Genomic DNA, 13,213 nt, shown 5'->3' on the forward strand with positions numbered 1-13,213 from the left:
TCTTGCTACTTTTAGCAGCTCCTTACCCATGTACTCCTACCACAGCCAGAGGCCTAGCAAAAGTTATCTTCCAGCACAGTTTCACAGCTGTTCTGAAATTCTAGGGCAACAGAAGTGAAACTGACCACAGTCTTGTACATTTCTCTCTTATTGATGTTGTTCCCTACTTGGAGTGAGTCAGGCCTTTCCTTCATCCTTAAATTGTTTGTCCTTACAGCCAAGTTTTTGACAGATGTTTGTGCATGATGCATTGTTTCTGGAGGGCCTTGGTTTGGTCTCCCCACATGAGCATTGCTTGCTGGAGTTGAGAGCTGCAGTCTGTGTGGTGGTATCCCCAGAATAGAGCTGAGCCCTTCTCATCAGCTGTTCGTGGTGTGTGTTCCTTCACCAGGGTCAGCCATGTGCCTGCTGTGAAGTTCTTTTAGTCCTTAGAGATGAAATTCAAGTTAACCTTAGCAACCCTTATGAAAAGTAAAGAAGGAAATGGTGCCTGATTGGACATATGAGTTTATCTTTCTGGTTTAACTGTCCCACTGAAACAATTCGGCCACTTTATGATTCCTAATGAAGTCGAAGAAACTCGGCTAACCTGGCATGCAGCCCTGCCACTCCCTGTGCCCAGGTGTCCCGAGAGTATCAGGAGTTCCAACAGACATTCTTGGAGGCTTGTCTGATAAGGGCTGTTTGTTGGGCAGTCCAGTAGTGGTCCAGGGTATTTTTTAAAGTTTTATTGCATGGGTGTGCTTTATAGAGCTCAAGCTTAGGCAGTGACTATTCCCATTGGGAATCATAAAGTAACCAAAACTTTTTTGAAGGGGTAGTTGAACTATAAAGATGTACGCTTACTCAGGCGTCATCGCTGTCTTCACTTCTGCTGATATTAATAGCACTGCTAAAATTAACTTGAATGTAAGATGCCTTCTTCACTGAAAATTGTAGCAATACACATTATGCTTCACCATAAGGTAATTCTTTTATGGTTCTTCTCTCAACAGCTTTGAAAAGCCCAGCTGCATTTCATGAGCAGAGAAGGAGCTTGGAGCGGGCCAGGGTAAGGCATTTTTCTTCCCCCAAGGTCTCCCAAAGAACATTTTCAGAGCCCACTACATTGCTGGTTATATTTCCTTCCAGTCCAGCAGGACTCGGGTCAGCTCTGGCCTCACAGTTTTTTTTTTTTGTAGAGACAGAGTCTCACTTTATGGCCCTCGGTAGAGTGCCGTGGCCTCACACAGCTCACAGCAACCTCCAACTCCTGGGCTTAAGCGTTTCTCTTGCCTCAGCCTCCCGAGTAGCTGGGACTGCAGGCGCCCGCCACAACGCCCGGCTATATTTTGGTTGCAGTTTGGCCGGGGCCGGGTTTGAACCCGCCACCCTTGGTATATGGGGCCAGCGCCTTACCGACTGAGCCACAGGCGCTGCCCTGTCCTCACAGTTTTAAACACAAACTTCATCCCTACTCTCAGCCACCTCCCAGGGCAATGATATGGAACATGACTGGAATGAAGTTTCTCCTTTAGTGCATTTAAGAATATGGAATGATCACCTGATCCTCCTTCCCTGAACCTTGCTTTGGAGACAAGTGTTTCCCCATCTTCACTTATATTCCCCTCTTGTAGATGTTAGGACACGAACATTAGCCATGGGAAAGCTTCCTTATCCAGGGCTATATTGCCCATACTTCTGCAGGACCGGGAAACCTCCCCGATCCAGGGCTATATTGCCCATACTTCTGCAGGACCGGGAAACCTCCCCAGTCTCTGTCTAGCCAGAGCACCCAGTGTCCACTTGACCCTTGTGGAAAGCAGAAGCTGGCCCACCCTCCGAGCCCAGGTTTGCTACTGTAGCACCTTTCTGGTGTCTCCGTCCCACTCTCAGTTTCAGTTCCCCGGGGGCCTTTGGGGGAATATTCTGCGCTTATTGTGGGCAGAATTGGGGAAGTTGCCAGAAGTTGCTTCCCTCTCCAACCCCCTTAATTTTTTTCTTTTACATTAAGACAAGGAAAGAGAACCCCCTGAAATGAAGGGTGGAGGACCATGGCTCCTGGAAGACCCACAGCTCTTTTAGAGACTGGGAAATACTTAACCTCTTAGACTTTTCTCATTTTGTTCTGTTTTTTTTTTTTTTTCCCCCCCTAGAAAATCATGATTAATTCTTAGAATGAGTGGGAAGAATGAGGTCACAGGCATTGGGAACCAAAGCAGTAAGGAGTGGCCACAGTGGGAGGGAGTGGCATTGCCTGTGTCCCCACCCAAGCACCATCTCCTTGCTGCCTTCTCACACAGGCAAGGAGCAAATGAGAACTAACTAGACAGTTACTGTTTCATTGAGCACATTAGCTCTTATGAATTAGGTATCATTATACTTATTTTGTAGATGCAGCTGAGAGACATCTTGTTCAACAAAGTGGCAAAGCTGGGACTCAAATCCTGGTTTGTAGATTCTAGGGTTTTTCTTGTTTGTTTTGTTTTGAGACAGAGTTTCACTATGTCGCCCTGGGTAGAGTGCTTTGACATCACAGCTCACAGCAACTTCTAACTCCTGGCCTTAGGCGATTGTCTTGCCTCAGCCTCCCAAGTAGCCGGACTACAGGCGCCCGCCACAATGCCTGGCTATTTTTTGGTTGCAGTTGTCATTGTTGTTTGGCAGACCCGGGCTGGATTTGAACCTGCCAGCTCCGGTGTATGTGGTCAGTGCCCTTAGCTGCTAAGTCACAGGCACCGAGCCCGGTGTTTCTTTTTTAAGCAAAATAACTTTACTTCCTAACACATGGTAACCATATACATCCAATATGTACTTATCTTGCACATCTGTTCACAAATGACTTTCAGATCCCATTAACTACTTTCATATTTAAGCATGTACTAAAAATTATCTTAGTTGATATATGAAAAATGAATATACTGAATTGGTTGTAGCAGAATTTTCTTTAGTTAATTCTAAAAGTTTAAAGGTTTGAAAAGCTGCTGCTTTGCATTTCATACTTCCAGATAAATAGGATATAATACTATCAGCTTTTATTCCTGAGAAATCTCCTTTGTTCTTCCGGCACTGGAGCCAGTCACCCACGTCTGCAGGTGCCTCCAGCTGGTGGTGCCTCAGGGCCACACTTGAGGGACTCTCAGACACTGTGTGTTCCTGCAGCTGATTCTTTTTTCAGAAGTTTTAGACACTAATGCTGTCCCATGGTCATGAATGCTTTTAATGATATCAGTTGCAAAGTTCTTATCTTTTTTTTCTTTTTTTTTTTTTTGAGACAGAGTCTCACTTTGTCACCCTCAGTAGAGTGCTATGGTGTCATAGCTCAGGGCAATCTCAGAGTCTTGGACTTAAGTGATCCTCTTTTTTTTTTTTTTTTTTTTTGTAGAGACAGAGTTTTACTTTATGGCCCTAGGTAGAGTGCCATGGCATCACACAGCTCACAGCAACCTCCAACTCCTGGGCTTAAGCGATTCTCTTGCCTCAGCCTCCCGAGTAGCTGGGACTACAGGCGCCCACCACAACACCCGGCTATTTTTTTGTTGCAGTTTGGCCGGGGCCGGGTTTGAACCCGCTACCCTCGGTATATGGGCTGGCGCCTTACCAACTGAGCTACAGGTGCTGCCCTTAAGTGATCCTCTTGCCTCAGCCTCCTGAGTAGCTGGGACTACATGTGCCTGCCACAATGCCTGGCTATTTTTTTTTTTAAGAGACCGGTTCTCGATCTTGGTCAGGGTGGTCTCCAACTCTTGAGCTTAAGCAATCCACCTGCCTTGGCCTCCCAGAGTACTAGGATTACAGGCGTGAACCACTGTGCCTGGCCTATTTTATTTTTTATTGAGATGAGGTCTTGTTCTGTCACCCTGGGTAGAATACAGTGGTGTCACCATAGCCCAAGGCAACCTCACACCCCTGGGCTCAGGTGATCCTCCTGCCTCAGTCTCCTGAGTAGCTGGGACTACAGGCACTTGGCAACACTTGGCTAGTTTCTCTATTTTTATTTTTTTGAGATAGCATCTCACTTTGTCATCCTCAGTGGAGTGCTCTGGCATGATAGCTCACAGCAACTTCAAACTCTTAGGCTCAAGTGATTCTCTTGCCTCAGCCTCCCGAGTAGTTAGGACTACAGGCGCCCACCATAACACCTGGCTATTTTTAGAGGCAGGGTCTTGCTCTTGCTCAGGTTAGTCTTGAACTCTGTGAGCACAAGCAATCCATCTGTCTCGACCTCCCCCACTGTAGTTTTTCTATTTTTAGTAGAGATAGGGTCTTGCTCTTGCTCAGGTTGGTCTCAAACTCCTGAGCTCAGGCTATTCTCCTGCCTTGGCCTCCAAGAGTGCTGGGATTACAGGTGTGAGTCCCTGTGCCCAGCCTACTCCAGATATTTTCATAATCGGTACAGTTTGTGCCTTAGCCTTGGCCACTGTATAGACTTCAAGTGGTTCAGAAAACATGGCTCCCTGTGATGCTTATGAAGACCCACAGTGCCCGATACCTGCTCTACCATCCTCTGCCATAAACGAGGCAATACCTCTCCCTCTTCCAGATGGGGTAGCAGACCCGTATCCCAGAGCTACTTCAAACCTTCTCCTGGAGAGCTCAGCCCCCTGCCCACACTCCTGGGCTGGTACAGAGCTGCCTAGCCAGAGCACTGAGGCAGCAGATGGCCAGGGCAAGGACCAGTATTGGCCTTTACTACCCTGTTTCCCTGAAAATAAGACATCCTCCGAAAATAAGACCTACTTACAGGAAAGATAAGACGTCCCCTGAAAATCAGACCTAGCACATCTTCAGGAGCACACCTTAAAATAAAACACTGTCTTATTTTCGGGGAAACAGGGTAGATATAATGTGTTTACATATTCATTTCCTACTGTGCTTTGTCTTAGCCTGTACTGTCCTATTCTTTGCTGGTGTTGACTCACTGATGTTCAGATGTTCTCAGCATTTGAAAATGCCTGTGTAAACGTTAAGAGTATAGGCTCTGGAGTCAGATCTGGGGTCACATACACATTATAATTAGCCTTGGGGAGTGGAGTGACTCTGTGACTATTGAAGGAATGGTTTAATTTGCCCATAGTCAAATAAATGCAGAAATGAGGACATTGGACTTTGAGGAACTACAGCTAGAACCCTGTGTATCAAAATTAGTATTCCATTTGGCATCCTCTTAAAAAGAATGGAAAATGCTCATGAGATCCTGCAGGGCTAAATTTTTTGAAACAATATAAAATATGCAGTATGATTGTAACTGCAAAATTAAACATCATCTTCATGGAAGAATGACTAGAAGCAAATTATCTCCAAAATAGTGGATAATTAAAAAATTGCTTTATCAGTTTATTTCCTAATTTTCCAAAGTGTTTTTCTGTTTGTTTGTTTGTTTTTTGCGACAGAGTTTCACCTCGTCACCCTTGGTAGAGTGCTGTGGCATCTTAGCTCACAGCAGCCTCAAACTCTTGGGTTCAAGTGATTCTCATGCCTCAGTCTTCCAGCTAGGTGGGACTACAGGCAATCTACTACAGGGCCCAGCTATTTTTTTTTAGAGACAGTTTCTTGTTCTTGCTCAGGCTATTCTGGTCTCGAATTCCTGAGCTTACCCACTTGAGCCTTTCAGAGTGCTTGTATTACAACCATGAACCACTGTGTCTGGCATTACTTTTTAAAATAAACAAACAGAGTCTCTCTGTGTTGGCCAGCTTGTAGTACAGTGGTATGATCACAGCTTACTGTAACCTGAAACTCCTTGGCTAAGATGATCTTCATCCTCCCTGCTCAGCCTCCTGAGTAGCTGAGATTACAAGTGTGCGTAACCATGCCCAGCTAGTCTTTTTTTTAAAGATATGGCAGTCTCACTATGTTGTCTAGAGTGTTCTTGAAGCCCTGACCTCAAACGATCCTCCCATCTCACCTCCCAAAGTGCTGGGATTATAGATAGGAGCCACTGTACTCATCCCATTTATTGCTTTTATGATAGTAAAAGTAATAGTTTTTTGTTTTTTGTTTTTTTTAAATAGAGACAGAGTCTCACTTTATCCCCCTCAGTAGAGTGCCATAGCATCATAGCTCACAGCAACCTTCAGCTGTTGGGCTTAGGTGATTCTCTTGCCTCAGCCTTCTGAGTAGCTGGGACTACAGGCGCCTGCCACAATGCCCGGCTATTTTTGGTTGCAGTTTGGCCAGGGCCGGGTTCGAACCCACCACCCTTGGTATATGGGGCCTTTGCCCTACCCACTGAGCCACAGGCACTGCCCAAAGTAGTAGTTTTTGGCTGGGGCTGGGTTTGAACCCGCCACCTCCGGCATATGGGGCCAGTGCCCTACTCCTTTGAGCCATAGGCGCCACCCAATGTAGTAGTTTTTTCATAGATTATTAGTAGTGCAGCTTCAGAGAGACAATTTTTTTTTTTTTTTTTTTTTTGAGACAGAGTCTTGCTTTGTCACTCCTGGTAGAGTGCCATTGTGTCATAGCTCACAGCAGCCTCAAACTCTTAGGCTTGAGAAATCCTCTTGCCTCAGCCTCCCAAGCAGCTGGGACTACAGGCACCCACCCCAACGCCTGGCTATGTTTTTAGAGATGAGGTCTTGGTATATCTTAGGCTGGCCTTAGAACTCCTGAGCTCAGGCAATCCACCTGCCTCAACCTTCCAGAGTGCTGGGGTTATAGGCGTGAGCCACCGCGCCCAGCCGAGACAAATAGTCTTTAAGGATGGTGCCCTTGGTAGGTGCGGTTGGAAGTTGATACGGCCTCCCCAGGCCTCCTCTGGCCGCAGAACCCTGCCCTTGCCAAATCAAGATCACAGAGGCTACAGAGGTAATCGGTGGCAGCACTATGGCCAAGCCTGTTTTGTGGGCCTGGCCATTCCATAAGATTATAACCTAGACTTGAAAATTTCTTGGTGTGTTTTTTTTCTATAGACAGAGGACTATCTGAAACGGAAGATTCGTTCACGGCCTGAGAGATCGGAGCTGGTCAGGATGCATATTTTGGAAGGTGTGTGGGATCGGAAATGCTTCTACACATAAACCCTTTCTTAACACGTGCTCACCGCTGCACCACCCACTTCCTTCCTTGTCTCTTTCTTCTCACTCCCACTACTCTTGGCAGTGGGTGAGCTAGAGTCCTGACACATAAGATAGCTGTGCTTTGGTGGCCACTGTCGGTTTGGGGCAGTTCCCAAGAAGCATAATCTCCTGGATTGGCTTGCCTTGTTCTGGGTCTCACCATACTTTGGTATGAAATTGTTTCTCTCTGCTAGGGCAGATCCCTTCTCTTCTCCAAAATTTGTTTTTAAAAAGCATTTATTTTCTTTTTTTTTATATTCATTCATTCATTCACTTGAGATTTATTTAAAGGGCACCTGTGATTAATTTGAAGAGTACCTACAGTGCCCTCTTCATCTAAGAGCATCCTAGATGTACCCCACTTGCCCCAGCTGCAGACTTCTTTCCACATTTTTATCTCCATAAGATAGAGTTGTACTTTCTTGCCTCGTCTACAGTGCCATGGTGTCAGTCTAGCTCACAGCAACCTCAAACTCCTGGGCTCAAGTGATCCAGTTGCCTCAGCATCCTGAGTAGCTAGGATTATAGGTGCTTACCACAATGCCTGGCTAAGGTTTTTTGTTTTGGGGGCGACAAAGTCTCACTGTGTCGCCCTCTGTAGAGAGCTGTAACATCACAGCTCATAGCAACCTCAAAACTCTTGAGCTTAAGTGATTCTTTTGCCTCCACCTCCCAAGTAGCTGGGACTACAGGTACCTGCCAAATGCTGGCTATTTTTAGAGGCAAGGTCTTGTTCTGGCTCAGGCTGGTCTTGAACCCCTGAGCTCAGGTAGTTACCTGCCTCGGTCTCCCAGCGTGCTAGGATTATAGGTGTGAGCCACTGCGCCTAGCCTGACTAGCTAAGTTTTGAGGCGTCTTTATGGCTAAAAGAAGACTTTTCAGTCTGAACTCCATAGTTTGCAGATAAGACACTGAGACCCAGATCAGAGACGTGAATTACCCCACTTACCACGAAAGTCTGCGGGAGAGCAGAGACCATTCGATTGTCTGCAGCTGCACCTCAGAAAGTCCCCTGAGCCAACCTGTGCTTGGTCACAGTCATATGCGACTGTGCCACCCACAGCAGGAGCCTCTTTCGTTCTTATGAGACTTCATGCTAGGCGCCCCCTTCTCTGTCAGGGATGTGCTTTCCATTCTGATGCTCTCTGCTCCTGCCCACAAGGAAGGATAATGAACCAGGCCCATTCATATGTCCTCCTGCACCCCATTCTCTCCCATGGACAGAAACCTCAGCTGAGCCTTCCCTCCAGGCCAAGCAGCTAAAGCTGAAGAGAGCCAGGCTAGCCGATGACCTCAACGAGAAGATTGCACAGAGGCCTGGCCCCATGGAGCTGGTGGAGAAGAACATCCTGCCCGTGGAGTCCAGCCTGAAGGAAGCCATCATTGGTGAGGAGGCTCAGTGCTCTGTGTGGGCCCAGGCCAGGTGCAGGAGGGAGGGAGCACTGTGACCACAGCAGGGCTGGGCTGGGGCTCTTGGCTTGTTGCTCTTAGACTTCCTGCCTAACCTTGGGAGAACCAAGACATAGAGTTGGAGGCTTGATAACAGGTTGTGTGAGCTTGGAACCGTGCCAGCTGCCTCAGGGATCAGTGACATACAAGGGCAAATAACCAAATAAATAGGAGTCTCTGTTTACTTTCCATCTTTGTACATTCAAGGACTTGTTCCTCTTTCACAGGTTAGGGAGACATCAGGCTAAGTATGTATGAACACGCAGAGATGCCAGGAATTAGAAATAGGTACCTTTTGGTTAGTGAAACTCTTTCTTGGAGCTTGGCCTGTTCCATAGATAATTTCACTCAACCAATCGATGGACCCAAATTGTGTGCTGTGCAGAAACAGGTGACTAGACAGCAGCAGCAGCTGTGCTAGAGAGAACACCTGTGCTCCCCTCTAGGTACACAAAGGGGCCCCAGCCTCAGCAGTGGGGAGTGCATCTGTCAGAGGAGGTGGTGGCAAGGCCTGGGGCTGAAGGATGAGTAAGAATCAGCCAGAGTACCTGAGTGGGGTCAGGGGGAGGAGACAGAAGAGCAGCCTGGGACCTGGAGAGAAGGCGATGGAAGGGAGAGTGTCAAGAATGCGGGAGGTGAGCAGTCCAGGATGTGCAGGGCCTCTGGTGCCATGCTCAGAAAGGGAATAAAGGGCGGCGCCTGTGGCTCAGTGATAAGGGTGCTGGCCCCATGTACCAAGGGTGGCGGGTTTGAACCTGGCCCCAGCCAAACTGCAACAAAAAATAGCTGGGCGTTGTGGTGGGCGCCTGTAGTCCCAGCTACTTGGGAGGCTGAGGCAAGAGAATCGCTTAAACCCAAGAGTTTGAGGTTGCTGTGACCTGTGACTCCACGGCACTCTACCCAGGGCAACAGCTTGAGACTGCCTCAAAAAAAAAGGGCGGGGCCTGTGGCTTAGTGAGTAGGGTGCTGGCCCCATATACCGAAGGTGGAAGGTTCGAACCTGGCCCTGGCCAAACTGCAACAAAAAATAGCCGGGCGTTGTGGTGGGCACTTGTAGTCCCAGCTACTTGGGAGGCTGAGGCAAGAGAATCTCCTAAGTCCAACAGCTGGAGGTTGCTATGAGCTATGACAACATGGCACTCTACTGGGGGCGACAAAGTGAGACTCTGTCTCTAAAAAAAAAAGAAAAAGAAAGAAAAGGAATAAAAACCCCATTTTCTCTCCACTCCTCCACTCAGTAGGGGGGTGCTCAGCACTTTTGGCACTGATGTTCTGGCTTGGTATTTTCCCATATACCAAGGCATCCTCCAGTGGACATCAACTGAATGTTCCCAATTCAATTCTGATGCTGTCTACCTAGAGACAGTGTCAAATTCCACAGGCTAAAGGCTCAGCCCCACAAGACTGCTCTGATCAAAGGAGACTAGTGGTTTCTAGGGCCACATCTGCATTGCAGCCACCCTGCCATAAGCTGGCACACCCTGGGCCCTGAATAACTCTTTCCCATTTCAGTGTGTGGCCCCTACAATTTCAGTGGCATTCATCCTGCTTCATTTTAGTGTTTTTCTCCTTATTTTCCTCAGCAGTCCCCAAGTACAGGCCAGCGTACAGGCCAGAGAAGTCCTGGAATCTGCAGCCAGCCACAATCTGATAAACATTTGCTGAGTGCTGGCGATGTGCCAGGCCCTGTGTGAAGTCCTAGAGTCACAAAGATGAATGAAATAGGACTTGTGCCCTCAAGGAACTCACTCAGTCTGATGTGAGAAGACTGATGTATGAACAAATGATTTCTGAGTCTGGGTCCCAATCAGATGCCAGTGCTGAGTAGGAAGGCCATGTCTCTGTGACACTGCAGCTGAGTCGCCTGCCTTGTGGGACCGTTGGTAGCATCACATGCAGTGATGGAGATGTGCCTAGAGGCTCGTGTAATGGTTGCTGCTGCTGTTTTCAGCAGTAATGCTCCTTGCAGACCAATTGACAACTGCTTTCCTGGACAGTATATAACAGATATATGCCTATCAGTGGGGGAGAGCCCAGCAGGGGGACTGCTTTTAGGGATGGGGAGAGGTGGTGGTGGACAGGGAAGTACCTACATGTGATACAGCATATTTGGGGGCAGCCTTGAGGTTGGATCACTGTTTGCCAAATGGAGAAATATAGAAGGACATTCCAGCAGAGGGAGCAGCATGGCTATGGCCCGGTAGAGCACAACTCCACTGAGGCATCTGACACTGAAAGCGCCTGAGGATTGGGCCTAGACAGCAGGGGAAGGAGACTGGGAAGAAGGGGACAGCAGGAGGATAGGGAGAAGGCCGCCCCGAGCCCTGCTGAGAAGGGGGCAGCAGCAGGATAGGGAGAAGGCCGCCCCGAGCCCTGCTGAGAAGGGGGCAGCAGGAGGATAGGGAGAAGGCCGCCCCGAGCCCTGCTGAGAAGGGGACAGCAGGAGGATAGGGAGAAGGCCGCCCCGAGCCCTGCTGAGAAGGGGGCAGCAGGAGGATAGGGAGAAGGCCGCCCCGAGCTCTGCTGAGAAGGGGGCAGCAGCAGGATAGGGAGAAGGCCGCCCCGAGCCCTGCTGAGAAGGGGGCAGCAGGAGGATAGGGAGAAGGCCGCCCCGAGCCCTGCTGAGAAGGGGGCAGCAGGAGGATAGGGAGAAGGCCGCCCCGAGCCCTGCTGAGAAGGGGACAGCAGGAGGATAGGGAGAAGGCCGCCCCGAGCCCTGCTGAGAAGGGGGCAGCAGGAGGATAGGGAGAAGGCCGCCCCGAGCTCTGCTGAGAAGGGGGCAGCAGCAGGATAGGGAGAAGGCCGCCCCGAGCCCTGCTGAGAAGGGGGCAGCAGGAGGATAGGGAGAAGGCCGCCCCGAGCCCTGCTGAGAAGGGGGCAGCAGGAGGATAGGGAGAACGCCGCCCCGAGCCCTGCTGAGAAGGGGGCAGCAGGAGGATAGGGAGAAGGCCGCCCCGAGCCCTGCTGAGAAGGGGGCAGCAGGAGGATAGGGAGAAGGCCGCCCCGAGCCCTGCTGAGAAGGGGGCAGCAGGAGGATAGGGAGAAGGCCGCCCCGAGCCCTGCTGAGAAGGGGGCAGCAGGAGGATAGGGAGAAGGCCGCCCCGAGCCCTGCTGAGAAGGGGACAGCAGGAGGATAGGGAGAAGGCCGCCCCGAGCCCTGCTGAGAAGGGGGCTGGTGGGGGCCATGGAGTCTCCCCACACTCTCAAGCCCACTTCCATGCAGTAGCACACACACCCGCCCCTTTCCTCCAGGCTACTCATAGTGTCATCAAGACCTGCGTCCAGCCCTCTGGTCCGGGTAGTCTTGTTGCATCTCTCCTCCGTGTGCCCTGAGTGTGTGTGTGTCCCTCTAGCGGATCATTTACTCTGCTTCAAGGGGACTGAACCAGGTGCTCCTAGAGAGCAGGTGCCCTGCCGAGGACCCTGCCGGGATCTTTATCATTGCATGTGATCCTGCTGACAGTCCCACAAGGCCCATGACTCAGCTGTGGCATCTCAGGGCCATGGCTTTCCTACTCAGCAGCACTGGTATCAGTGGAGAGATAAGTAGACTCTGTGGTGACTCTGGTCCACACCTGCCCTGTGTCTTCCCCAGCGTGGCCAGCTGCATCCTTGGGTTGGACTGGTTGGGGTGGGAGCTGCAGTTCTCCATCCTGCGTCACCCTCATCAGTGCTGGGCACCATGCAGTTGCTGTGCCATAGCAGGTGCCCTAGCTGGGAGTTAGAGGCTGGTGAAAATCAGGTGTGTGATTTGCATGAAGGATGCATGGCCAGACCCTCTGTGGATTGCACACTTGCCCCTGTGAGGACAGTTGAGGGGACAGAGGAGTGAGCCCAGCCATGGGCACTCCTGGCTGTCACCACAGTTGCCCAGTGAGGAGCTCAGGTGTGTCCTTCCAGGTTCCAGGGGAAGAGAGAGCCTCAGGTCCTGGCTGCTAGGAGGGTTACCGCCTAGACAAACCCAGCCTGAGCCATCACACTTTGTTCTTGCTAATCTGGGGACTTCCTACACGGCACACCTCCCCAGGCTTGGCAGGCTGCTCACCTCTGCCTTCGCCACTGCCTCAGCTCCTCCTGTGTGGATAGCAGGCCGGCTCAGAGCCCACCACCCACCTCTCTGTGACAGTGTGGGCAGAGGTGGTGGTTGTAACGTAGGTCTTGAAGTCCCTCCTGGCCTCTGTTCCTGTCTTTTCTCCCCTTTGCGGCCAGGGAGTCCCATGTTGGGACTCTGTGGAAAAGCCTTGAGCTGCCTCTGACCCCAACCAGCCCAGGAGGATGTGCTAACGTGGCTGTGGGTCAGGCCAGGGCGTCCACGGGCAGTAGGATGTTTCCTTTGGTGCCTCTGCTGCCCGGGTGTTGGGTTTCTGGGAGTCACTTGTCTGATTCTCTTTCAGCTGTAGGAGCCAGTATCCCTTTCCTGGGATGTCCCTATCTGCAGCCTCAGAGCCAGGCTCCTTGGCCTGATCCTGGCTTCTGGGGAAGTCAGGCTCATTCACGTGGCTGTCACCCTTTCTCACCTGGTCCCTGAGCAGCAGGGTCAGAGCCTTCATCATGTGATCTGTAAGCATCAAGAGAAAGGAGAGTTTTGTGTAGCCACAGGTTAGAGACAAGTACCTCTAGTAGCAGGGAACAGGTGAAGTGGAGAGACTGGTCTCCCAGGAGGAACAGGCAGGAGGCAGGGAGGAAGGAATTTAACTTTGAAGGCTTAACATAGTATAGGGAAA

At 50.2% G+C, this 13,213-nt stretch overlaps 1 protein-coding gene across 6 annotated transcripts in view; it reads left to right on the top strand.

Moving 5' to 3' along the window:
* Window positions 1–13,213, top strand: part of MRTFA (myocardin related transcription factor A) — a 214,351-nt gene that overhangs the window by 185,233 nt on the left and 15,905 nt on the right. For all 6 annotated transcript variants that reach the window (XM_053582670.1, XM_053582668.1, XM_053582672.1 and 3 more), the window contains 3 exons: window positions 996–1,051; window positions 6,894–6,969; window positions 8,265–8,426. In XM_053582670.1, coding sequence (XP_053438645.1) covers window positions 996–1,051; window positions 6,894–6,969; window positions 8,265–8,426 — 294 coding nt within the window. The remainder of the gene's footprint in view (window positions 1–995; window positions 1,052–6,893; window positions 6,970–8,264; window positions 8,427–13,213) is intronic.

Source organism: Nycticebus coucang, chromosome 3 (assembly GCF_027406575.1).
Source record: "Nycticebus coucang isolate mNycCou1 chromosome 3, mNycCou1.pri, whole genome shotgun sequence".
Lineage (NCBI taxonomy): Eukaryota > Metazoa > Chordata > Mammalia > Primates > Lorisidae > Nycticebus > Nycticebus coucang.